At 45.4% G+C, this 27,305-nt stretch overlaps 1 protein-coding gene across 7 annotated transcripts; it reads left to right on the top strand.

The window, feature by feature from the left end:
• Nucleotides 1-1,160: 1,160 nt before the first annotated feature.
• SFXN1 (sideroflexin 1) lies at nt 1,161-26,529 on the top strand. 7 transcript variants are annotated; one of them, XM_081035704.1, is made up of 11 exons: nt 1,161-1,292; nt 8,010-8,182; nt 12,940-13,090; nt 14,135-14,233; nt 15,399-15,474; nt 16,326-16,411; nt 17,320-17,447; nt 20,139-20,188; nt 22,931-22,980; nt 23,404-23,451; nt 24,387-26,529. In XM_081035704.1, exons 2-11 carry the CDS (start codon nt 8,155-8,157, stop codon nt 24,481-24,483), a joined length of 813 nt encoding a protein of 270 aa, XP_080891830.1. In that variant the 5' UTR covers nt 1,161-1,292; nt 8,010-8,154; the 3' UTR covers nt 24,484-26,529. The 7 variants fall into 7 exon arrangements, 5 of the variants coding, with proteins under 5 accessions (XP_080891830.1, XP_080891826.1, XP_080891828.1 ...); XM_081035700.1 differs by having other exon boundaries at nt 1,165-1,292; nt 12,920-13,090; XR_013992392.1 differs by having other exon boundaries at nt 1,178-1,292; nt 12,920-13,090; nt 21,966-22,980; nt 24,387-26,498.
• The last annotated feature ends 776 nt before the right edge of the window (nt 26,530-27,305 follow it).

The following is a 27,305-nucleotide window of genomic DNA, read 5'->3' on the forward strand; positions in this document are numbered from 1 at the left end:
CACAATGCCTCCTTATCCCAGGGTCATAAATAAACCCTTCTATATTGTCTGCTAAAATTTTGGGAGTTTTGTTTTTCATATTTGGGTCTTGAATCAGTCTGTGGTTAAATGCATACCTGGGGACACACTGCGTATGTGGTATAGAGATTCAGTTTCCCAGTATCACTTAACAAATATCTAACCTTCCCCCTGACCTGGAATGCCAGCTCATAGCAGGTTTTTTTCTAGATGTGCAGGGTCTATTTCTCGTATGTCTGGCTGCACTAAGCTATCTGTTGATCTTTACACAAACATACTACCTCTCTGTATTTATAGGGGGAGTCACTCTATTTTGCTCTTTTTCTTCAAAATTGTTTTGGCTATTTCTGGCTTGTTATTTTTCCATATACATTTTCCCAGCCACTTTGTCTAGTTACATACACACACACACACACACACACACACACACACACACACACACTAAAGTTGTCAGAATTTTGTTTGGAATTGCATTATATTCATAGGCTAATTTGGGGAGAATGTATGACTTTAAAAATGGAATCTGCCTATCCATGAGCATGATGTAATTCATCACTTATTTGATTTCATCTGCTTCCGAAATATACCCAGAGCCCAATAATCCTGGCCACCTCCCGGTACAAACCTGGTCCAAGCCACCAGGGTCCCTGCCTGCCGGCCTCTGTCTCCAGTCAACCCCTGCGGCCTATTCGCCACACAGCAACCAGACTGATGCTTTTCAAGACACAAATCAGGTCGTGGCACGGGTACCACCTAAAACTGCCCTGTCGCACGGGTGGTGGAAAAGCCACTCTTTAGGAACACTGGCTTAAATGAATCAATGAGGGGATGAGTGGATGGATACTGAATATGCAAGACCCTAGGAATAAAGAAATCGACGCAAGGGGTCGTCCCCCAGGGAAACCCAAATAGAAACCACGGCGTTGGCCTGAGCAGCGCCCCACTCCCCGGTGAGGATGAACTTGGGAGGCCAGGACGCAGACAGGGAGCTGGGCGAGCAGCCAGAAGCCCAGGCGCCGCGCGGCCTGGGGACCGCGCCTGGACTCCGGCCCGCGGGGCAGGGCTGCCGGGCGGCTCGGGGCGGGTCCGGCCTCCCGCGCGCGGCCGCGGGCCGCCCAGCCCGGCCTCGGGGCTCCGCGCGGGGACGCGCTCCGGGGGCGCGCTCCGGGCGGCGGCGCGCGGGACCGCCGTGGCGGGAGAAGCTCTTCCGGTGGCGGCAGAGGCGGTGCCAAGCGGGTCCTGCGAGCAGCGGCGCGCGGCGGCCCGGGGGAGCGGTGAGTCGCGGCCGGCGGGCGCGGACGCGATGGGTGGGAAAGGCGCGGAGAGCCGGTGGAGGGGCGCGGGCGGGGGCGGGGGCGGGGACGGGGACGGGGACGGGGACGGGGACGGGGGCGCGCGCCCGCGTGCCGGCTGCAGGGACACCGGGGTTTCGGAGAGCAGAAGTCCCCTCGCCGTGCCCTGGACCTCGGGGGCCTTGCCACCCCGCTGCTGGCAGTTCCGCACGCGCAGCCGCCTGAGCTCCCGCTGAGCTCCCCAGTGGGACGGGGCTCCCCCATCCGCGCCCGCGCGCGCCCTGCCACGCTGTCCCCCGCGGCAGCGTGACGGAACTCGCCGCAGCGGGGACACCCAAGATGGCTGCCGCGGGGTCAGGCCACCGCACACAGGGGCGCGAGCGAATGCCAGCGGGACCAGGTGGCACCGACCCCACGCCCCCCACGCGCCTGCTAGCGCTTGGCCTCTCCTGGCGCAGAGCAGGGCTGGGGGTCACAGGCCACCTGGACCCGTCCCAGAACGCGCTGTCTATAACTAGCGAAGAGATGGGCAATGGTCGTGGCCCTGGGCGGACCTCACGTTTCTGTGCTCTCCTGCTCTTGTCCTCGTGTCACAGGTCTCCAACTTTGCCAGAAGGACCCTAACCACATTATCTGCTAAGTGTGTGCAGGTGATTTAGGTGCCTTCACTTCACATTCTTCCAGCCTAGGAGGTACTGGGCATTGCCTTCCTAATCCAGATGAGAAAGCTGGGGATCAGAGAGGCTGAGTGATCTGCCCAAGGTCACACAGCTGGCCATGTGTAGAGCAAGACCATCTGAGTCTCAGCTTAAATGTTCCCTCACAGATGCTTTTCCTTGGCTGTGTTGTCTAAAATTACCCGCTTCACGTACACATCCTTTGTTAGATTTCCCCTCTTTTTCCTTTAATAGCCTGTATTAGCAATTGAAACGGAGAGTGTGTTTACTTGCTTGCTTTATTCCCTCCTTGTGATCAGGCCTGTTTGTCTTGCCCACTCATCTATCCTGTGCATCCAGCATTGTCTGTACCAGGTGGACCCTCACTGAATATTTGTTGAGTGTCTGAAAGAGAAAGCCTAGCTCAGAGTGACTTCAGAGCCCAGGCACTTAACCACTCCATGGGCAGCTGCCTTCTGAGCCCCTTGGCATTTTGTCTGTGCTTTTCTCAAAGCCCTGATCTCTCCTCTGCCTCGCCTTCTAGATTTTAACTTGGGGGCCTCTCATTTTTCTCTTCCTTTGTCCGCCCCCAGTTTACCGAACTTCTTCCTTCCATGTGCCAGGCATTGCAATAACAGGTGCAAGCGGGGTATGCGGATAAGTAAGGGGGCTTTGCAGCTCTTACGGTGCTGGACTCAGACTTGACATATGAAACATACAAGATAAGAGGGAACTCTGGGAGCGTGAGAGGAAGTTCCACAAGTTCTGGGATCTCCAGCAAGTCCCTTCGCTCCTCAGGACTGCAGGTGTCTAGCTTTGCAAAAGTGTTGATTTTGGAGAGAAGATCTGTCCGTTCCTACCCAGCTCTCTACCATATATAATTGCTCTAAGTATGTATCCAAAGGTTAGATGGAGTGTGCAGGCTTTTGGGCCCCATGGGCCTTCAGGAAAGGGACAGCTTCTGTGGTTGCAGTTGTCAGAGAGGAACCTGTATAGCACGGGCTGGCTATAATTCCAAGTCAGTGAACTATTTAGAATGCTCTTAATATTCTGTAAAAATCTTCTGAAGTCCCATGTGGGTGAGTATGGAAAGGTGCCAGCTGGGAGGGATGTCCCTTCCCCCTCCTCACTTCCGCTAAAGGAAGCAGAGAGGACAACCAGAGCACAGTGACCTTTAAAGCAGATCCACCGTCCACCCTCTTTGCTCTCTGATGCCTTAGAATGACATATGACATCTACATCCTCCTGTGCACGCAGTGACCGATGCACTTAATTGGAGTGTAATCATGGGTGGAACCCTTCCTTCACTTGGGGTTAAAGGTAAGAAATCAGCAGCAGTAAGTAAAGAAAAAAAAAGACTGACTAGGAAAGTTAGCCTAGGAAGTGAAAAATTAAGTTAGCATATAGAACATATAATCTGTGAGTTGATTCTTTGAAGTGGGTAAATTACTTAACTGAATATGTCTGACATATTACAGATTGTTAGTATTTCATCATTCTTACAAGCTGATGCCACCACCTCAAGTAGAAACCAATAGGATATTTTGTTTTTTTTAATGGAAGACCTTCACCCATCCTAAGACATTGATTAAGAAACCCAAACCCAAAGTTGGTCTTGAGGACTGGACCGTGAATAAGGATCGTGTTGTCACTGGCTATGGCTGGGAAGGGGGTGGGGGGAGACGGGCAGAAGGCAGTACTTCTCCACATTTTCCTGATTCAGGGACAGGACCCACGTCCCCATACAGACCTAGCCCTGGAACAGAGGAGCGGGTGCAACAGAAAGCCATGCTGAGTGCAAATGCCCTTTGAAAGATCATACTTTACACAGGGTTCAACTTTCTGGTCTATAATTTGAACTCCTGGGTGGCGATGCCCAGAAGAAGGAATGTTCTGTGTGTGGCTCAGAGGCAGACAGAGAAGTGAACTTGCTGTTCAGACTTTCTGAGTTAGGGAGACTGCCTTACAGACAGGTCACCTCTGGCCCCCAAGGGTGAGGAGTGTGGAATAAAGTCAGAACCGCCGCTTCCAGCCTGTGTCATCTGGGGCATGGCGTTGATTTCTCTGAGGAACGCTACAAAATAGGGGAAATTTTGTGAAACGCTGGAATGAGGATTGAGCAGTCTAATAATGCATGGCAAACCCAGGGTCTGGCACGTATGGGGTCCTCATCATGTCCCCACACGGTGACTTTGACAGCGGGTCACACCTGCCTGGCCCTAACTAAATCACCAGGGCAACCGGACTCCTTAGCTCCAGAACGACAGTGGTTTGAACTGACAAGTATCCAGTTTAATTCCTTAATTATCGTTGTTAATCTTTAGCCGGGATGAAAGGTCTTTGTTAGGAGGCTACTGATGAAGCACATTCCATGCTACCTTGTTTTCCGTGAAATTTGGGACAATTCTTCTTTTCTAGTGGTAAGCGGTTTCTTGGCAAAAACTGGTGGTAAAAGTTTGAAATAAAGTTTATCTTAGAGAAAAGGTCTTTTTCTTAGACATTTCTGATTGTCCGTCAGCAGCAAAGCTCCTGTATATTCTCCCCTCACCCCTCCCACCCCCACTCCCACTCCCACCAGTAGCCACTGCCTCATGTTGACCTGGCCTGTTAGCAATGATCCTACTTTTGTTTGGCCCCTCACAATGACTCAAGGTTCATAAAGCCCTGTGTACACTTCAGCTTGCGATTCCCACCAACTCTGGGAGCCAACTCTGATCCCATCTTCCAGATAAGAAAATAGAGACTCAGAGATGGGAGTGACTCAGCCAGTGACATGCCAGCAGGGGAATCAGGATTCCAGTCCAGATTGCGGTAGTTACAGTCCAGTTCTGATGCCATGGGTCATCAGGGCCGGCACTCAGGGCACAGGGCCAAGGGCCGGGAGCCCTCCATGGAAACTGGGAGCCGTACAGAAGGAGCAGGCCCAGCAGCCAACGTGAATCACCATGGAGTCACCTAAATATGTATGCTGCCCCCGCAACGGGGTAAGACTCTTCCCTTAACTAGCAGGGCATTTGGTTATTATTTATTTATAATTTTTATATTCTTCCAAACATAGCGTTGCCCAAACTTAACTAATCACGGGATACCCCTGGTAGACTTCTTAAAAATCAGATTCCTAGGCCCCACCTCGGCTCTATTGAATCAGGATTTCTAGGGAGATGCTTTTCTGGTCACAACCACCTCTCCAGGGAGCCGACCTTCTGGAGCGAGACAACTTAGGTTCACATTGTGGCACCCACGTACTCGAGCCAGTTAGCTAACCACCCTTGTAAAGGGACTGTTAGGAGGGCTGGATGGGCTCCTACGAGGCAAGCTCTTAGAATAGTGGTCATTAAACGTTAGTGGCCATTGTCAGGCTGCTTCATAACTTTGCTGATAAAGACGCAGGATCTTGAAGCGGTGGGCTAACCTCTACGAGGTCACAGAGTTGTGGGTGGAGCTGGGATTTGAACTCAGCTGTGTTGTCTCCATTGCACACCCCTCCCCTCATCACCGCCATCCAAGACTCCGAGTCACAGGGCAGTTAGGGAGGTGTGGCGTGGAGCAGGAATTCCAGTTCCGCTAACCAGCTGGTTCCGGAAACTTAACAGATCACCATTGCCTGATTGGAGCAGACTGCTCAGCAGCCACCGAGGCTTCCGTGGGGTGGGTGGTGGTGCCGGCGGCGAAGCCCGGGTGGTCCGCACCCTGGAATGGCTGCACACTGAGGGTGTGACATCTAAACTAAAAGGGAGGTGCTCAAGCCCTCCCAGAATGGCTCATGAAGATTGTGATCTAATTTAAACAGTAACTGGGGAAAAGTCCCAGCTCACTCACAACTCTTAAACCAGTCGGTGAAGCGATCATTTCTAGCTTTTGAGTTATAGTGAGAGACCTTCTACTCTTCCTTTCACTTGAACACTTAGAGGACATTGTAAGTTATCAATGGATCTAATTTCAGTATCGTTGTGTCTCAGGGAATAGGGAGGCCGGAGGAGAGGGAGGAGGGGGTGGAGGGGGCCCGGCCAGTCTGCGGAGCCGTCAGCTCACATACATTTATTAAGTTCGCAATCCTGTGTGGTTTGTGATGCCCCAAAATAGTTACGATAATAACACCAAAGATCACTGATCACAGCTCTTCATAACAAACACCATAATAATGAGAAAGTTTGAAATATTGCGAGAATTACCAAAATGTGACACAGAGATACGAAGTGAGCAGATGCTGTTGGAAAAGTGCCCCCAGACTTGCTCCATGCAAGGTTGCCACAAACCTTCAATTTGTAATAAAATAAAAAAAATCCAAGTATCTACATAGAGGTCTGCCTTACTTAATTATCAGAGAGACCTCCTTCCACCAGTCATTTCCTGCTAATGTCTCTGATCTGGAATCTCTCCGCCTCTTTGGCTCCTGTATACCCCCAGGCCATCATTTCTTCAGATCATGAAAATTAAACTTGTTGAAAATCAGAAATCGGCCCATATGCTGTGTAAACCATAGCGTTTTGCTGTTGACCATCTGCAATGATTAAACCCATTGGTAACCGAGCAGTAAGCTGCTCTGGGGAAGCTCTTCACTTCGTCCACCTCTGGCTGTGTATTCCTGGCTCTCTTTCGCAGCCTCTCTGAATTTCTGAAGCTGTCTCCGGTCCTGCACAACTGTCAGAACGTCGGGTAAACGCGGCTGAGAGAACAGCCTCCCCGCTGATGTTTCTGACTCCCTCAGTGGCACCTTCCACTTGCTTCTGGAGTTGTAAAGCTAATGAGCTCGCTTGCACTTTCCTGACCACATTCTTTGGTGTCCTGTACAGTCTGTCCCTTTGAGGTATGGCCTTGTTCCTTAACTCTGCCACATCTGCCTGGGAACATGGATAGCCGGTTCTCTGATACTTTCCTTTGACCCACTGTGGCTTCACAATCATTCATGTTGTCCCCAGTAACACTGTGAAGCTGGGCCACAGAACCGCTTCCCCGGCCGACCAGGCAGAAATTCCTAGTTGAGAAGCACCTGTTGTAAAACTGTGTTGAAAAGAAGCAGTGGGTCCAAAATGAAATCCCTTGGGCTAAGCCCAGGACACCAGACCAAAACTTGATACCTGACCTAATTGCCGGTTTGACCTTCCCCAGGAATGTAATCCTAACTGGTCAGGCTGGAATTTTCTGGTTAGCACATAGGTCATCTGCTATATAGCCTCCTTTCCATCCCCCAGAGAAGATGAGTTGATCCTTTCTTTCCTCATCCCCCACTCTTCTGCCTATAATGTCTTTGGCTTTGTACAGCTCCTTGGAGCTGCTCTACCATTGCCAGATGGGATGCTACTGGGTTCATGAATGGCCTAATAAAGCCAATTAGATCTTCACATTTACTCAACTGACTTGTTACTTAACAACGGTCACCATTCAATATCATGAAATACTGTCAGAAGTACGAGGTACTTAAGAACACCTCTCTACAAAGGCATCTGATCTTTGACCAATTTCAACCTTTGTTGGGACGTGGCTGGCAGGTTGGGGCAAGTCCGGGACTCCAAGCCGGGGACCGCTGTGCTCTTTCTGCGGAAAACAGTCTACAAGGGCACCAAATCCCTTCCTTCCCCCCCTCCACCCGAGGGACTTCACTTCCTGCCCATGACAGTGATTTAGTCACTTTACTGGTAGAAATAAAATGAGTTCGACGTGCAGTGGTTGTTTGACGTTGATTGTTTCACCCAGGACAAAAGTTTCAAACATGAAATCTTATTACTGTTGATATTATTTTTAATTTTTTCTATTTCTGTTTTCTCTAGAGTATTTCTAGGTTTCCAAGAGTAAGGAATGATGAAATACCATGGACTTATAAAGAGAACTATGTGGGAAATTATTGAAATTTGGTTAAGATCAATTGAGATTTATGGGCAAAGGTAGCTTTGGATTTAGATCTTTCTGCCACTTAAAGCAAAACTATTTTTGTGAATAGGAATATACATACATCCCTACTTGAAGATTAGAGAGACGATAAAGTTTCTAAATGGGTAGCGTCATTGTAAGTCTTAACTGGACCTGTCTTTTGGACCCTCCCCAGTCCAAGACGATGTCTGGAGAACTCCCACCAAACATTAACATCAAAGAACCTCGATGGGATCAAAGCACTTTTGTTGGACGAGCCAATCATTTCTTCACTGTGACTGATCCCAGGAATATCCTATTAACCAACGAACAACTAGAGAATGCAAGAAAAATTGTGCACGATTACAGGTAACATTAGTGATTGTGCCTTTTGGCTTAACCACAGGGCATTGTGTTAGCCTGTTGTCTCTAAACCCTCACTTAGTGATTTTACAACTGTTTTTTTGCAATGGATTCCTTCGTACAAAAAAAAAAAAAAAAAAAAAAAGAACTAGAAAGACGTGTTTTATCCGCCACTGCTGACCCTTAACACAGATGTCCAGGGTTCAGAATAACCTGAAAATAAGACAGCCGTTCCTCCAACTCAGCCGTACCAACATGTGAGTTCCCCTTTGCACGGTGCCCAGCCTTCCTCTCCAATACAGTCACCGCCTGTATCCATAGCCACCCCAGCACCTTTCTGTCCAGATGGAGACGGCATCATGCAGAAGGCAAATTGCCAAGAAGGAGGGTAGGCTGGTTGCTTACGAGATAAAGCCCCAGTGAATGAACCCCAGCAGTGGAGCTCAGGCAGGAAGCATGCTATCGTAGGGTTTGCAGGTTTGGGGTGCTCTCCATCCGATGTGAGAGCCAGGCAGGAGGTAAGAGAAGACAGGTACTCCCAGCTGTGGTCACAGCTTTCTCCATAAAAGACCTGAGAGAACCATTTCAGGCTTTGTGGATCATGAAGGGTTTCTGCAGCATATTCCTAGTTTGGGAGGTTTGGCGTTTGTTTCTTTATTAATAATCCTTTTAAAAAGGTTAACACGTAACACATGTAAAAGAATTATTTGCTGCCACGTAGGTAGTTAGGAAGGAAACCAAGGGCAGTCATAATCTGTGTTGTCGAACACTGGGTCTGGCCACATCAACCCTGTGCCAGCAAGCAGGGAGAGGGGGTACCCTGAAAACGGCACGGTGGAGCCTGAGAGTGAGAAAGGAAGGATGAGGCCGAGGAAGACAGCAGAAATTCACGAAAGTAAATGTTCCATGAATATGGAACAAAAGCCATAAAAAGAGGAGAGGTTGATATGAAAAGACAGCTAGAAGAGCTGAAAAGAAGATACCAGGAAGACTGCAAAGAACTGAAACCTATAAGAGTAAAGTAAAACTCTCACTGGACGCAGTGGTCGATGTGAAACCACATGGTGAAAGGGGAGAAATAGATGCGGAGAATAAGCCCGAGACTCTCTCCAAGGAAGGGGATCAGAGGTGGGCAAGCTTTTACTGTAAAGAGCCAGAAGGTAAATATATGAGGCTTTGCAGGCCATGCATTTTGTCTCCTTTGTGGTTGCTTTTATTTATTTTTTTTTATGACCCTTTAAAAGTGTAAAAGCCATTCTGAGTTCACAGACCATTCAGAAACAGGCCAGGCTGTAGTTTGTCATCTCCTGATAATATGAGAAATGTGAAAAAATTATATGAGAATGTGGAAAAAAATGTACTATTTAAGGGGAATAGAGAATGGAGAGCAAATTGATACTTCTAAAGAAGAAACGGAAAAATGTAAAAGAAGTTATACTAAGTATATAAAAGAAAGGAATTCCCCTGAGGAAAAACATACCTACAAATGAATGCACTTGCTTTTTTTTTTTCTACAAAGAAACTTTTAAAACTTCCATCAGCATCCAAGAACAGGGGGAAAAGTTATTAAAAAAGAAAAAAATGTCAGAGTTATCAATCTTTTCATGTACACTGAAGGCCAGAAGACAGTGAAACAAAGATTTCAGGAGAAAGCACTGTGACCCAGGAATCTATACCAGATTATCTTTATTTACAAAGGCAATGGAAAAATATGTAATAGCATCAAAAGTAAGGTTCTAAGAAATCCTTCTTGAGTGATCGGGAGATATAGCAAAATTGAGTTCAAAAATAAGAAACCCATAATAGGTGGAGGTTCCTCAAACAATTAAAAATAGCACTACCATATGATTCAGAAATTCTGCTTCTGGGTATTTACCCCAAAGAATTGAAAACATGGTCTAAACAGATATTTGTACACCCTTCCTCATAGCACCATTATTCACTATAGCCGAAAGGTCGAAGCAACCCAAGGGTTCGTGGACCAATGAAGATGAATGGATAAGCAAAATGTGGTCTCTACATTTACTAGAACACTATTCAGCCTTGAAAAGAAGGAAATTCATCAGAATAGATGCATGCCACAACGTGGATGAACCTTGAAAACACTATGCGAAGTGAGTAAGCCAGTCACAAAAGGACAAATAGTGTACAATTCCACTTATACGAGGTCCCTAGAGTAGACAACTCCATAGAGACAGAAAACAGAATTGTGGTTGCCAGGGGCTGGGGGAGGAGAGAATGAGGAGTTACTGTTGAATGAGTAGTTTCCATTTGGGGAAGATGAGAAAGTTCTGGAGATGGCAGTGGTGATGGTGGCACAGCAGTGTGAATGTGCTTAATGCCACGGAACTGGACACTTGGAAATGGTTAAAATGGTAAATTTTGTGTTACCCAGATTTTACCACAACTTAAAAAATAAAAAAATAAGAAAGCCATAATGTAAACAGCCTAGGGATGAATACTGAAACCTGTTAAAGTAGAAATATTTGGTGCATTTCTAGTTATAAAACATGGTGTAGGCGTAAAGAAAACCAAAGAGCAACACAAAATAATTAAAAAGAAAAATAGCAACCGCTGCGTAGCACTTGCTTGTGCCAGTACTGCTTTAAGCACTTTAAATGGAGAGAGATACAGTTCATGGATTGGAGGACCCAATCATTTTAAAATGTTATCTCTTCCCAAATTGATATGTAGATTGAATGTAATCATCTAAATCTCAGCAGAGATTTTTGTAGAAATTGCCAAGCTAAAGCTAATAATATGTGTATGGGAATAGAAGAGAGCTGGACTGTTCGAAACAATTTGGAAAAAAGAACAAGTTGAGGGACTCACACTACCTAATTTCAAGACTTACTAGAAAGCTCTAGAAATCAGGAGAGTGTAGCATTGGTGTAAGGATTGACGTAGGTCAACGGGACAGAATAGAGAATCCTGAAATAGACTCGAACATATATAGTCAGTTGATTTTATAGAAAGGTGCCAAAATAATTCAACGGACAAAGGATATCCTGTTCAATGAATTGTTCTGGAAAAATTGGACCTTCATATAAAAAATGAATATCAATCCTTATCTCACACCATAGACAAAATTTAACTTGAAATGAATGCTAGACCTCCATATACAAACTAACACTACAAAACTCCTACAAGAAAACAGGAGAAAATCTTTATGATTTTGGCATAGGCAAAGATTTCTTAGGTAGGACCTAAGCTTGAACAGTCAAGTCGCCACCGGGGTTCAGAAAACAAAAATGCAATTCACAGACGGGAAGAAAATATTTTCAAAACGGTATCTCCTCAAGGATTTATGTCCAGAAGATGTAAAAGAACTCTCAATTCCCACCCAATTTTTTTAAATGGTCAAAAGACTTGAGTAGATTGACGGCACTTTACCAAAGAAAATACAGGAATAGCAAATAAGCTCCTGGAAAGCTGCTCAGCATCAGGAGTTTTTAAGGAAATGCAAATGAAAGCCACATGAGAGAGCACTTCGTACCTATTCGCAGAGCTGAAAAGAGAACTGATCAGTGACAGAGGTTCATTCCTGGAATGGAACGCGGTTAACCAGCTACTGATACAGCAACAAAGCAGTCAAAGTGTTACGTGACGTGGAGATGGCCATGAAGTTCTGCTCACCGTATGACTGCATGTGCCCGACATTCTCAGAGGGGCACTGTCGTGCTAGAAAGCAGTACGCAGGGTGCCCGGAAGTGGAATGACTCCCAACGGGCCTGAGGAGTCATCTCACTGGGGAGATGAAAATATTCTATAACGTGATTCTGGAGATGGTTACACCACTGTGTCCATTTTTCAAAACTCATCAAATTGTACACTTACTGGCTTTTATTGTATTTACATTATACCATAATAAAGCATATTTAATTGTTTTTTAATGTTATGGGAGCATAGGAGAAAAGGAGATGTGTCCTAATTCATCTGCAACCCTGATACTCTAAATGACAAAAGTACACTTGAAAGAAAGCAATGGCCCATCTCACAAATTCTCAATGCCGAGATCCAAAATAAAATACCAGCACATCAAATCCAACCTTATGTTAAAACATGAATGAGTAGCATTTGTTCTAAGAATACAAAGGTGATGTGATTTTAGGACATTTGTCAATATAATTTATCACATCAAAGCAGAAAAGCCACATCCTGATAGGTTCCCAAAGGAAGGAAAAATTATACATCTATTTAGGAATAATGTAAAGTCTTGAATGATTCTAATTAATGTAATGAATTTCTGTATTTTCTACATTTCTAGACATGAGTATGTGTTTCTTTGATACGGAGAAAAAAGAATGAGACTTTCTATTAATAACCTGTGTTTTTTAAACTGTCGATATAAAAATGAATTAATATTCCTGATTGCCACAGTTTTTGCTTAATTGGTTAAAAATATTTTAGAGTTTGCCAAGTTCAAAATACATTTTTAAATATGTCATTTAAAACAAAGACTGTTTCAAAGTTGACTACTTCCCTATTCTACAAAGTAAGTTTTTGTTGATCCCAATTATAGGTAATTTGAGGTATGTGGCTTTGAAGTGTTCATTTTAAGTGTCATTGTCCTTTGCATTATTGACATTCACTGACTATGTAAGAGCCAGACTTGCCACTCTGTCTGGGCACAGTTGTTTTAGGTAAGTGTGAGCTAGAAAACCTTCCCGCTACCTGTCTCTAGAGTGCTGGTGAGGTATTTGAAATGAGCAATTGTTGTGTTATTTGTTGTTGTTTTCCTAGACAAGGAATTGTTCCTCCAGGTCTTACAGAAAATGAATTATGGAGAGCGAAGTACATCTACGATTCAGCTTTTCACCCCGACACTGGTGAAAAGATGATTTTGATAGGAAGAATGTCCGCTCAGGTTCCCATGAACATGACCATCACAGGTTGTATGATGACATTTTACAGGTAAGTTCTGGAACTGTAACAACAGTTGGTTTTGTATTACAGAAGCTTAGAGTAGACTTTTGTATGCAAATAATATTACTGAATAAAGGTGACTCCACGTTGAGTTCCGTTCTGTATAGATGATAGATGTGAGTCTACGGGGCTGTTGTACCTTTTCCCTCTGCTAAAGATTTCTCTTTATTATTTAAAAGAAGGTTGAACTCTCCCTCCATCTCAGGCCCAAAAGAAAATGAGATGGAGAAGGAACATAAATAAGAGTAAGCAGATTCCCTTTGTAATCCATTCGTATACTAGAGGTGTAAGTCTAGGTGGGTGGAGAAGGAGGTGACAGAGACATTTAGGTCACACGTGACGTTAGGAGAGACCAGAACTACTCAGCCTACAAATGGCTTCATTTCCCCCTAAGAAATGGGACCCGACATTTCTTACATGTCTACTCAGTGCCAAGCTCTCTACAAATTTAAGGTAAAACTTAAGTTAACTCCATCCTGACCATTGCCCAATGAGCTTGGTGTCACCCACATCTAGTGAACGAAGACACTGAGAAGCAGGGAGGACAGAAAGCTGCCCAGACACCTGGGTCCTGAGCCTTTGGCCCAGCATCCCTGTCTCCAGCCTCTCTCCTCCCCAGTTAACTGTTGTCCACACTTTCTGCCCCGCACAGCGGCTGGGCCACACGCGATGGTGGGTGTGTGACCATAGCGGGTGTGTGACCATGGTGGTGTGATGACAGCGGGCGTGTGACCATGGCGGGTGTGTGACAACGGCTGGTGTGTGACGACGATGGACGGCGGGTGTGTGATGACGATGGGTGTGTGACGATGGCGGGTGTGTGACCATGATGGTGTGATGACGGCGGGCGTGTGACCATGGCGGGTGTGTGACAACGGCTGGTGTGTGACGACGATGGACGGCAGGTGTGTGATGACGATGGGTGTGTGACCACGGCGGGCGTGTGACTATGGCAGGTGTGTGACCACAGTGGGCGTGTGACCACGGCGGGCGTGTGACCATGGCGGGTGTGTGACAATCGCTCTGTTTCAGGACCACACCGGCGGTGCTGTTCTGGCAGTGGGTTAACCAGTCTTTCAATGCCGTGGTCAATTACACCAACAGAAGTGGAGACGCTCCCCTGACTGTCAAGTAAGATGAGGACGTAGCCGCCCTCGGTACTTCTCCAGGGTTCATTCACTCAGTGGTGATGCTCTCCTAGTTAAAAAAGTGTATTTGTGCAAATTGTTTATATTACTGAGAACATTAGGGAGCATGTTTCCCAGGAGTGGTCCTTTCCTTTCTATCAAGACAACTGTTTTGTCCAGCCTGCCTTCTTAGACATCACTCCCGCTGTTCGTGGCTCCGGTAGGAAGGTAGGTCTTCCATGCCCTCGGGCTCAGACCCCTGCAGAACTCGCAGCAGCAGCTCAGGGCTGGCCTGTCACAGTGACAAGCTGTACCCCATCGGGCCTGCGTGTGCAAACAGACACCAATGTCAAAAGTAGTGGCATCAACAGTGATCTCTGCAGATCGAGGGGACTTTTATATCTGATTTGTCTTGAAAATAGGTCATCTTTGGAGCCAAAAAGCAAGTGAATGGGTTTTTAATTTTTTGTGAAAAAATTTTTAGATAGACCCAAGGGATGAGCTAGCCAAAACTTTGAGCAGCACTTGGGTAATGCTTCAGTGTTTCTTTTTTGTTTTATCACTTTAAATGGCTGTTGACAGTCCATATTCTACTGTCATCATACGGAACAAAGGTGTGAAGTCTGCAGCCAGCGTTGTTTAGCACCTTCCTTTCATTCACTCCTTGAATTAAAATTTATTTTCAAATAAGAGAGAATTGCTTGGACCGAGTTGTATTTCGAAGATGAGACTTTCAGAATTTTTCTACTGTGAGATACCATTTTCGGAACAGCAGCATTGCCTTTTTACTTTTAGTATGTATGTTAATACTTTGAAAAGTTGTTTTATTTAAGAAAATGTGCCCCACACGTTTAGCCTCCTATGTATTTTCCCACACTTGTCACTTGTGCATTCTCGGCTCCCTTCCTTCCCCACCCTACCCCAACTGGTACCTATTCTATGTACGTGTTGGCTTGTTTGGGTTGTAGCTCCGTTCTATGTAAAGAATCGTGTTACGGGTCTACTTGCCTTCTCCCGAGATTTCGCTACTTGTAGGGTGTAAGGAAGGTTGTTCTGTGGACTCTCCGATCTTAGTCTCAGCCTTTCACATTTCCCCCTCATTTCTTAATAAAAGTAATGGAGTGTCTGACATACAACGTTATCACATGTACTGTTCTTTTACTTTTCAGTGAACTGGGCACAGCTTATGTGTCAGCAACAACTGGTGCCGTGGTGACAGCGCTGGGACTCAATGCACTAACGAAGGTACAGGTTTTTGTTTCGATAGCAAAGCTTTTGAATGTGTTCTCACCTGCCTGGCTCTGAGTCGCGCTGTTATTTCTCAAAACAGTTTACGTCCTAAGACTTTCTTATTATGGTTGTTCTCATTGGCTGTATTTTAATTATATCTTCCGAAAAGCTTGGGAAGGGATGTCACCCATAACATCTGCCACGCCCCTGGTCTGTGCCTGACACTGTGGGGTTTTTTCTTTTTCTAATTTGATTAAATTTAGTGGAGTGACATGGATTAATAAAATTATGTTTCAAGTGGACAATTCTATAATACAGCATCTGTATATTGCATTGTGTTCACCACCCAAAGTCAAATCTTCTGTCACCATACGTGACCCCCTCCCGCCGGCTTTATCCTTTTCTACCATCTTCCCTCCCCCCTTTCCCTCTGTAACCACCATATTGTTGTCTGTGTCTGTGAGTTTTTGTTTGTTTGTTTGTTGCTTTCAGTTTTATATCCCACGTATGAGTGAAATTGTATTTTAAGGGCTAAATTAAGTGCTAAACGCTTACCCACCAAAACAGCCCACCAGAGGCTGTGTGTGGCAGGGGCCTCAGGCCACACCTCTGAAGAGGGGGAGGAGCCAGGCTTTGGGATGCCAGAGGCCCTGTCCATCAGCCACACCAAGCTGTCAAAGTCGCACTGTCCCAGTGAGACGCCCAGGCGGGAGATACAAAATTCCACCAGGAAACAGGCTTTGAAAGTACTCTCGGCCTGAGTTTCTATACAGATAGGACTTTGCAGTGTTTAAGAAGAAAGAAGTGTTCCCATTCAGGAATACAGGAAAAAGTAAGATGATGTTCTGGAATTCTCTCTTCCGCAGCATGTCTCACCGCTCATAGGCCGTTTTGTTCCCTTTGCTGCCGTAGCTGCTGCTAACTGCATTAACATCCCGTTAATGAGGCAAAGGTAAGTCAGCAGTCGTAAGTCTCTTGTAAGAATCAGCTCTGCGGAAACGTTTACAAACTTACTCTGACATTTACAGATGAAATTGGATGAGATCTGGGGTCTGCGTAGAATACTTAGAATAATCTGGAGTGGGGTGAGGACGGGTCCACTGACGACACCAGCTTCCCACCGAGTTGCTAATTGCTGAGGAGAACATGGGGTCCGAACTCTTTCTACTTCTGTATGACGAAAAGTTTAAGAGAATATAGCTCAAACTTAGCGTTAGCTGTGCCAGGGCTGGGCAACGGTCTACGCACAGACAGTGCATCCTTTGAAACAGGTCCTTTTTTCCCCCCAGAATTTTCTTTTTCAGTTTAAAATAACATTAATGGATGTCTTTGGAAGTATTTTTTAGAACTGGCAAAAATTAAAGGAGAAGAAAGAACGAGAGAAAGCATTGTGGAATGGATAACGAAACAGGGTAACACTAGGAGTTATAATGGTGGTAACCGTAATTACCAAGTGTCCAGGGTGGCCATGTGCTGGCGACGCCTGTGTCACTGTCAGCTTATTCGTGACGCCGTGTATCATACCTGTCTCTCATTTGGAAGGCTGCTCAAATTTGCACATAGGCACAAAAATTACTCTTATCTTTTACGTTAGCACAGTTACCCTTTGAGGCATATTTTTATTAAAAATGCTATCCCGCCCCCCTTTTTTTTTTTTTACAAAGTTTACTGTGTTATTTTGCTTTTGTGCTTATCACACAAGGATTAAACATGTTCAGGACATTTAAAAATAGACTTGTTTGTGCCAAAATAACACTTGAGTCGGTGCTGGGCTTACGTGGAGACTTGACCGACAGGTCGTACTCTTTCTAGCCGTTTCATGAAAGCAGCTGTGAACTGTGCGTGTGTTTTGCTCTCTAGGGAACTCAAAGTTGGCATTCCTGTCACAGATGAGAATGGGAACCGCTTGGGCGAGTCGGCACAGGCCGCGAGACAAGCCATCACACAGGTGGTCATCTCCAGGATCCTCATGGCAGCCCCCGGCATGGGTTAGTAGAGCTTCGTTTTCCATTCGTTTAGTCAACAAATACAGATCGAACAAGCATTTATGAATCAGTGAACCCAAAAAACGCTTCCCTTGGTGGAACTGGCTTTCTGAGGAGGGAGGCAGAGAATAAACCAAATAAATATATATACTATGTGAGATGGTGACAAGGGCTAAGGGAAAAGGAGGATCGGAGGTCTTGGGGTGGACGCAGCCTGGACGGCGAGGGAGAACGACTGGGCAGAGGTGAGGGAGACAGCCAAGTGGGCATCAGGGTCGAATGTTCCGGGCAGACGGAACAGCAGGAGCTTCCAGGGGAGCTGGAAACACCCAGGAGGCAGGTGCAGCTGGAGGAGAGGGAGGTGGGAACAGTGGCATGGAATGAGCGAGGCCCCAGAGAGCAGAACGTGGATGGCCCTGGGCGTTTGAAGGCCAGGCTTGTTGCCTGTGGGGTAGGAAGCCTTGGAGGGTGTTGAGCCAGGGGGTGGCATCATCCACGCATGCTCGACTGAAGTGGGGACAGAATGACGGTTGGAGACTGGTCAGGAAGCTGTCGCAGCAAGAGATGGGGGCGGGCGGGACTCAGAAAGTGACAGAGAGGTAAGGAGAACTGACGGGAAAGAATGCGATCTTTGTGAATCTTGAAAGGAAACTTCCAAGAGTTCTTGAGTAGGAATAATTTCAACTGAAGATTTATTTGTATCAGCTGGAGCCCCTTGGAACACGGACCAAGCTGGGTTCTTCCAGCAGCTATGAAGAGCTACTAGTCAGTCGTCCACAGGTCTTAGAGTCAACGTGACCAAAAGCAGAAAAGCCATGTATTTTATTCCTTTGAGAATCTCTGGTCTACTCCTAAGGTTTTTTGGAGCTCCCCTCCTTGGAACACGGACCAAGCTGGGTTCTTCCAGCAGCTATGAAGAGCTACTAGTCAGTCGTCCACAGGTCTTAGAGTCAATGTGACCAAAAGCAGAAAAGCCATGTATTTTATTCCTTTGAGAATCTCTGGTCTACTCCTAAGGTTTTTTGGAGCTCCCCTCAGCCTACGGAAGGTTCGGAAGGTTCGCAGACTTACTCAGAAACCAGAGGGCCTGGGATAGATACATAGTACTCTTTGTAGAAACAAAACAGAAATGACTAGGCTACATTTCAGCATCTAACCTAAATGCAAGGAGCACCTGGCTATTAACTCAGCTCCCAAAGGAAGCATGCTTAATCAACTGCTATCCAGTTTCCCCACCAATGTTTTTTGCTGACTTTAAATTCCGCTGGTCGCTGGGAATGCACATCAGAAGACAAGGAGAGTGGGCAGCAAGAGCTGGAGGAAAGTACACCAGGGAAAGCTTTGGGGAGCATCACAGGTAGACCTCAGAGATGGGTGGATTCGGCTCCAGACCGACGCAATAAAGCGAATGGCAATAAAGCGAGGCACATTATGATTATGTTTACACTAGAGTCCATTAGCGTGCAATAGCATTATGCAATAGCATTAAGTCTGAAAAAACAAAACAAAATAATGCACATACCTTAATTAAAAATACATTATTGCTAAAAAATGCAAACCATCACCTGAGCCTCCAGCGAGGCGTAAACCTTTTACTGGTGGAAGGTCTTACCTTCAGTTTGTGAAAAACTCACTGTCTGCGAAGAGTAGTAAAACGGGGTGTGCCTGGATGTTCGCACCCCAGCTAATTGGGATGATCTGAATTACCCACCGCTAACTGATTTACTAAAGGAGCCCCTCAGTGCCCTCGCGAGATGGTGGGGTGTACCGTGGGGTGGGGTACGCTGGAAACTAGACATGAAAGGTAGTCTGAGCCCCCTGAGTCTGGGACCGGCACGCTGTCACTAATCTGCTGGAGGCTGGGGAGCCCCCTCCCCAAACACCTGCTAAACCCAGATTTCCAGATTCGCCACAGTCAAGGTTGCCAGTCCTGCCTCTACCCTGGGTTTGTTCTTTCCCATTTTGAAATACGAGTTCCCCCCACTTGGAGTTCAGCCAGCCAAATAAATCTGTTTCCAGATTTTTCCTAATATTCTAAGTATTTTAAACATTATTCAGTCCACAGAGAAGAAACAATCTTCCTATCCCTGTGAGATCTACAAAGGTAATTGACACACTGAAGTAGTTGACATGACAGTTTAGTCTGATAAAAATTGAGTAAATGAACTAATGCTATCCAACGTTTTACGGGCATTATTGCATCTAAGCATCGCAGCCTGTTGGTGCATTTCTCCCCATTTCATAGATGAGTAAAACAGAAAACTGAGGCTCAGAGAAGTGAAGTGACTCGTCCAGGATCACCCAGAGAGCAAGTGATCTGCCTGACTGAAGGCAGGAGCCTTTCTTCTACACAGAGAGGCCCTGGGGTAGGCTGGATTTATCTTACGATACAGGAGGCCAAGGTTCCTGATGTCAGTGCTGTTGGATATTTAACGTGAAAAGTTAAATCTCTTCAAGATTTTAGAATTTTCTGGCTGGCAAAGAGCATTACATTATTTTTCAAAAATCTAGAGAATGGAACAGTGGATTGTTTTCAATACAAAGTATTTCAAGAAATTATTACAAACAGTTTCACTCTGCCAGTAAGAAAATAGCCTAAAAGTGATATAAGCCTTTTGTCAAATTGTTGGTGGGGGGGAAGAGCTAAAAATAGACATGAAATAAAGATGTAAATGGGTCTGTCTTTACTTCCAGCCATCCCTCCGTTTATCATGAACACGTTGGAAAAGAAAGCCTTTCTAAAGGTAAGCAAGCCCCAGTTCTGTTTGTCATTGTTTCCATGCTTTCCGTCCCTTTTCAGACTTCCAGCCACACAGAATATTTCCTACATAAACAGTGAGTAAAGACCCGGAAGGCCAGGAACACATGGGCACTTCTGTCAATAGAAGGATGTTTCCAGGAACATTTTATGTCTCATCTCAGACATTTGAAAAAGCTCTCGTAAATGAAGACCCCTGTCTCTTGAGAGGTTATAAATCAATTACACACTTCATCTTAGTTGTCAAGTGGATGCCGAGCGAGGCAGCAGTGAACATGAGATGGTGTGCCTTTCGAATGATATGTTTATGAGTCCATGCCCCTACTGCCAGTCAGACGTGGAAAAGATAATCTGAAGTGGTAGCTTCATGGAACACTGTATTGAGAGCCCTGGTTTAGTTTTCTTTGGAGATCGTATCTAATAATTTATTAATCTATCAGCTGCCTCCCATCAGGGTCTGAAACTAACCAAGAAATCTCAGTGCGCCTCATATAGTCTTTTTGTAGTTTCATGATTGAATGTTGTAGTGAGTGTTCTGCTTCTCCTTACTTTCCAGTTCTTACGAGTAGGAGACAGTGCGACCGGGTGACCTATTTGGCTCATGCTATGTGGAAAGGGATCCCATTAAATCTGCCAGGAATGGGTCAGGCTCCACACTGGAGGAGCAGATGTGTTGGGGTACATTATTCTGGGTCTTAGAAACAGAATTGTAACATTGGGCGGGGGGCGGGGGGGGGGCCCTACACAGCTCTGAAGAAAGGACACAGTTCCCAGACGGAACACTCCCTGAACGATTTCAGGGATTGGGAGAATTCTGAAGGTCCCACAGGAATGTCCATTGACCTGTGTACTCCCTGGGCGCCCCAGATGGAAAGCCATGGTCTACACCATGTGAACACTTCTTACTCTTTGACTATAAGTAGGTCCTTAGGAAAATGAGCCAAGAAAGTGCTATGAAGAAACAGTAATGGTGAGCGTCTCCTCTGACCGATTTATGGTGGTTGTTACCCGTTGAGGCACCGACCCCGTGTGAGGGCAAGGGGACCCTCACTGCAGCACCCACTCTCACATTCCATCCTGGAAGCACTGGGCATTTGGAAGAATGATATTCCCTGAGCTTCTTCTAGCAGTCTTACATGTGGATATGAAATGTGACGCCGTAGCACTGTAGTGATTGAGCGTTCCCAGGGGAGATCCAGTCCCCTGACCCCCTAGAAGCTGCGTCATCAAAAGCCCTTCGAAGTTCTGTTTCAGAAGTAGGGGTGAATTAGGCAGGATGGGGTTCCCGAGAAGGCGTCGGAAGAAGGGGTGACACACAGGTTGGGTTTCACGGGCGAAGTCAGAATCCTCCAGGATCCCCGTCGTTATCAACAGTCTTTCCATCGGGACTGTCCGCCTTTAATTGGTACCTGTTCTTTGAGAATTTCGGCAGCTGCCCCCTGAGATAACAGGTTAGCCAGTGTGCTGCAGACAGAGTCCGTTGGAAATGACTCTCGTGGGCTCGCAAGGGCCCGAGGTCATCCTTCACAAGATCTCATTCAGTACTTAGCTTGTCTTGCCGTCACCCAGATATGTGCAGATGTCACATGTCTGGGAAGCATGAGGGGGAGGATTTGCCATCTCATGAAAATCCTTCATCATCAGACAGCCATTTGCCCAAGATCCTGGATTTCCTTTTCCTGCTGTTCTGTGAGGGGTGGGGCTGCCCGCGTCAGCTCCGTGGGTCTGTCCCCTCCTGACGACATCTCTCCCTTCCTCTCTAGCCCACGCCTCTCCCTGCACGTTAACCTGTGGGATGTACCCTTTCACCAGTGGAGTCTTCTCGGGGACCAGGGTACGCCTCGCACGCGAGCTTCTGGGATCGCTCTTTTCACAGCTTGCGTTGACTCTTAACTACGTTGGCTGATCTCATTCCAACCAGTTCACAATTTGGTCGCAGCTGTTTCTGTGACCTTGTTTCTATAACCATACATCTCATTGCTCTCTATATTGTGTATTCTGGAAACTAAAAATCTAACTCCTTTTTCTGCAAAAGACCAACCAACTCATTCATTCCCATTAAAAAAGAAAATAACAGGCAAAACCGTTTTATGCCAGCCAGTTTTAACCATAGTGACAGTAACTAAAACCAAGAACGGAAAGATGTGGGGAAGGGGTGGGGGGGAGCGGGTGTTGGGTTTCTGCTCCGTTCCAGGCACTTCCTAGGTGCTTTAGGAATGTTACCTGGTGTATCCTCACTCACACGCTTTTAGGAAGCTGTTCTGATCATTTGGCATACACGGAAACCAAAGCTTGGAGAACCTGGGCTCTGCCTGCCCTTCCCCGACAGTGGGGAACCACCAGGAAGGGCAGACTCCTGAGAGCAGGTTTGCTTGTCTCCCAACCTTGGCTCCAGGTTCTAGAGCCTCCCAGCCAAGAGATAAACTGGAACTAAACGATAGCAATTTCTCCACCTCCTGTATCCAGCCAAGCATCACTGAGATTATATGTGCAAGGAGGAAATGAGAAGCCATTGGTCTCTGCACGTGCATGTACTTACTGACCGATTAAGGGTGGCTGCAGGAAGTCAGGACAAGCACGCTTCTTGCAGTGTCCCCCCCAGATTTCACTAATCAAATTCCATTTGGACCTTGTGATGCGGAGAGCTTCCTTCCAGTTAATCAGCAGAAGAAATGGTCTCCAAGAGCTTTTATGAAAAGTATTCAAAATCATTTATTTCTCAACACAGAGGTTCCCATGGATGAGCGCACCTATCCAAGTTGGCTTGGTTGGCTTCTGGTGAGTAGAATTCCTTTGATACCATTAATTTATTTTTTATAGATAAATGTGCAGTGTATGAAAGGGGAGCGGAGGGGGCGGGAGCATAGATCACATGGGACAGTTTTGAAAATGAGACCACCCCAGCACACCTGGAGCTTACAGTCAATAATTAGCTAGAAGTAAATTGTCTTTAGAGAAGCCTACTTTTGGGGCTCTTTGCAGGATCCTTTTAAAATTCCTGTTATCTCTTTGATTTTTTTAAAAAAAATCATTTTGGCAATCCCTGGTATAATAAAAATGATACAAACGGCATATTTTTGTGAGGCGATACAATGCTTGAAAGAAAGAAAGGGGATTGTTAGAAAAGTATAATAGAAAAAGCATCTGAAAAGTTGACTATTTCAAAATGATCTGATTTGTCTTTTCTCTCTGTTTTTTAAGTTTGGTATTTGCTACACCTCTGTGTTGCGCTCTTTTTCCTCAGAAAAGGTATGTATTTGTCATTCCTTGGAATGATCATGAGTTTTAGTCCTAAAAACCAGATGCAGGGGCTGTTGCCCCGCTTCATTTGTAGAAAAGTTGAGACTCAGAAACATTAAGAAAGCCAAAGTCTCCAAAGAGCCAGAGGCAGAACTCACCCACACATCTGTTTCATTGCAAAACTCTCTTTACCCAGCTTTCTTCTACCCACTACCTTTACATTTGAAAAATGCTTTATTCTTTTGTAAGTCAGGTTAACTCTAGTGCTAATTTGCTTTTATAAAAATTTAAATATGGTTCACCGCCATCCAATCCATTGGTGAATGCGTCCATAATACACGTATTAAAATTTAAGTTCCATCCGCAGGGACAGCAATTATATGCACTTAGCTTTGGTGGCTGATATATTTGTTTCCCTTCTTCCTACTTAGTTTTCTGCCTTAAAAGCCTTATTGTGCATTTTTATCCCAAGCTGCCCATGAATCCTGCTTTTGATGTAAGAACTGGATTGATTGATAGGCGTGAAATCAGCTTTGTATAAATCTCAGTCTTCAGCTGCCTCCTGGTGTCACATCAAGGCATAGAGACGCAGTGTTCTGTTGTTTTGCTTTCGTGTTAAGTGTTACTAGGCTTCTGCCTTGGTGATGCCCTTCATGGGCCAACCGGTCCCAAACGTCCAGTCTCTAACACCCTCGGCCCTCAAAGCAGGTTTTGGATAAAGTGTTCTGTTCTAGAATGAAGTTTATCAGGTCCTGCCAACTCCACCTTTTACCCATCCTTCCACTTCTGTCTTGGACCCCCGCCATTCTTAAACAGGGAATTAAGCCTTATGGAGTGGGAACCTTCCATCACCTTGATGCTTGTCGCCAAGCCCCCCTTGGGGAGAGCAGAGCCTAGTTGCCACCTCTGCCTGTGGAATAACTGTCCCTTCTCCCTTCTTCCAGCTCCATGTCTGTGGCAAGCTTGGAGTCTGAGTTGCAAGCCAAGATCCGCGAGACCCATCCTGAATTACGACGTGTGTACTTCAACAAGGGACTGTAATGTAGGGAAAGAGCCCTCTGCCCCACCAACGTCAAACCCGGGGTAGCCTTGGTGAGGAAAATCCTGTTCCATGTGGTTCTCCCAATTACAGAAACCTCTGAACGATCCACATTAGCCTTTTAGAGTCAGGCTGCTGCGTCCAGCACAGGTACCTGACACCTGTTGGCTCCCTCACATTTGAATCATGGTATAATTGACAGAAATAGCCTTCCTGTAGCTTTTATAGTAATTGTTTTCTCAAAGACAATACCCCAGCCCTCACCTAGAGTTTTAAAAAGCACTGCTAGGCAGAGAGTAGATGTTCAGAATATGCTTGATAAATATTGACTATCAGTCAGTAAAAAGGAAATCCGGTTAAAATATTGACTGTTTATCCTACTGTTATTTCAAATCAAGGAGCTCTCAGTAGTGATTTGGCAAAACATAACAACTCTAAGGCTAAACTTTAAAAAATGACCCATAAATATTAAAGGTAGTTTGCCTCCAGTTTGGGCAGTGGGCAACGCAAAGTAGATGATGAATTCTGGGGATTTGTAGGTGATTAAAATGCCATCATATACCTCCCAAAAGTGACAGTAACTCACAAGCATGACGACTGTCCCCGCTCTCTGCAACTCTGTGCCCTCGTATTGCTGGTGGATTTCTTGGGTTGACTTTTAAATTTATTCTGATTCAGATTCTTAGGAAGATGTTATATTTACTGACTTCACATTCCATTATTTACATCAAATAATCAAATAATTGTCAAGTGTCAAGTTTTAGAAGGATATTCAATGGCGGTGCTGTACGACTGGGTTGAATCTGGTTCATTTGGGTATTTTTTAGAAGTGAAAGCAGTTGTAGTTACCTACACGTCTTTTTTCGACGTCTTTATAGATCTCTTTGGCTTTCGGAAAGATGCAGAAACAACACGTATGTGAATCAGTGACTAAATGAATTTTACTTGAATGCTGTATATTACATTCCACCCTGTTTGAAAATTAGGAATCCATGGACCACTGTTTACATCGTCTGTAATAGTTTCACATTTAATATATTTAATGTAACAGATTATGTTTCAAGTCTGTAGATGTTCAAAGGCGTGTGCAAGGCGGTTGTAGACCACTCAAGTCCGCTGTAATCCAGAGACTTGTACGTGAAAAAAATGTAGAAACAAGTTTTGGCAGATTTTTTCCTGACCATGTGACCAGACTGAATTTCCTCATAAAGAAAAACTGGTGTGGCTTGTGTGTGTGTGTTTCTCTTTTCTCTGAAAGGATTGATGGGTCTGAAGCTTTGGGCCACTCCGAGCCTTCCTTTATGACACCAAAATTTTCCCATTTAGATTTCCTGTCTCAAACCATTTGAAGCAAAATAACTTCCCTATGATGCATTCTGGCCTCGGATGTGTTTTGTTGCCATAGACACTTCTCTCTAAAAAGTGATAAAAGCCTGAAATTCGAGACAGAGCTCTATGGGGTGTTTAAAAGGTGCTTTTAACAAGGAAACCAGAGCATTTGGGGCCCGCCCCATCTGCCCCAAGAATCTCAGAATTCTCACCCCAGTTCCTTGGTAGCTCCATGTCAGAATCTTCACCTTCACTGAAAAATTAATGAGTGTTGGAAGATTGACGAACTAACAAAGTTTTATGTGCCAGGAAGCTATGGCCAAAGCATTGTATTAAAGGGGCAGTGGACATGGAGATGTGTCTTTTGAAACGTTATTTGTGGAAGCTTCCGACTCTTGATGCTTTTATAAAGAAATTTTAACTATGATTTCATCGTGGTTGATAAAAAGGAACAAATGAACCAATCTTTGCTGATCTCTTAGAAATACCTTTTCTAGAGAAAAGTTCACATGAAGTGCAATAAGCTTGTAAAGGTAAATAGTTATTCATAGTTCTACTGACACGATATAATGAATTATGACTGTACGTATTTACTGACTGGCAGTTTTTTTCAGTATTAGCTCTGTCTTGCCAGTATTGGAATCAATGTGCTATTTCAATTCACCTGGATGAAATGTTAAATAAACTCAGAATGAAAATAAATTCTCTCTTTTATTTGTATGTAAAGGATAATGCAGTTTTTATGATACAGTCGAACGGTACCTTCCATTCAAACTTCGTAACGAGGGTGCCATTAGTACCTGCGAATGGAGAGGTATTTCTGTGTTATGCCTTGAGCAGGAACTGTGTTTCTAGTTTTGTCTCCCAGTCTTCCACCTTCGGAAACACCCATCGGCACAGAGGCAACCGCCCACCCCAGCCCCACACAGTATAATTCCAGGAACGTTAATTATGAGCACGTGGCGGGGTGGGGGTGGGGGCTGATGCTGCTTCCGGTCCTGATGACAAACAGCGTGGTACCTGGGGCTGAGGGAAATTTGCTTTTATATCGTTTGTCAGGTTCTCCCGGGGAACTAGCATTTGTCATAGTTCACAGAGAAAAATCTAAATAACCCCAAATTGGGGAGTGCCTTATTAACAGACTTGATAAGAAATGTTGATGAACCATTTTCACCTTCTCGGTCATGTTTCTGCATGTTTTGATACCATAACTCTGTTCGTCACTTAAATGATTTAAATATACTCAAGAACTTGGGTCAAGGCATCAGCCAGCACGATCTTGGGTGTGCTTACTTGTAAAATAGATGCATTGGGGCTACAGACCTTGTCTGTGACCCTCAGTTTTGTTTGTGTGGAGAGGACCATTGAATTTCACGCGTGGAGATAATCCCTGCACAGCAACTCGCTTATTGCCCAGCTTATAGTAAACATCAAATGGATGGTTGCCCCTCGGATATATATTTGTCTTGGAGACACTGGACATGCACTCAAAATG

The sequence above is a fragment of the Rhinolophus hipposideros genome (genome assembly GCF_964194185.1).
Source record: "Rhinolophus hipposideros genome assembly, chromosome: 23".
Taxonomy (NCBI): domain Eukaryota; kingdom Metazoa; phylum Chordata; class Mammalia; order Chiroptera; family Rhinolophidae; genus Rhinolophus; species Rhinolophus hipposideros.

Excerpts from the sequence above, each read along its gene's own strand:
- SFXN1 (XM_081035700.1), top strand. The coding sequence starts at position 8,019 with ATGTCTGGAGAACTCCCACCAAACATTAACATCAAAGAACCTCGATGG. Across the intron at positions 14,234-15,398 it reads GACGCTCCCCTGACTGTCAA|TGAACTGGGCACAGCTTATG; the intron begins GTAAGATGAGGA and ends TTTACTTTTCAG. Across the intron at positions 23,452-24,386 it reads GCTCTTTTTCCTCAGAAAAG|CTCCATGTCTGTGGCAAGCT; the intron begins GTATGTATTTGT and ends CCCTTCTTCCAG.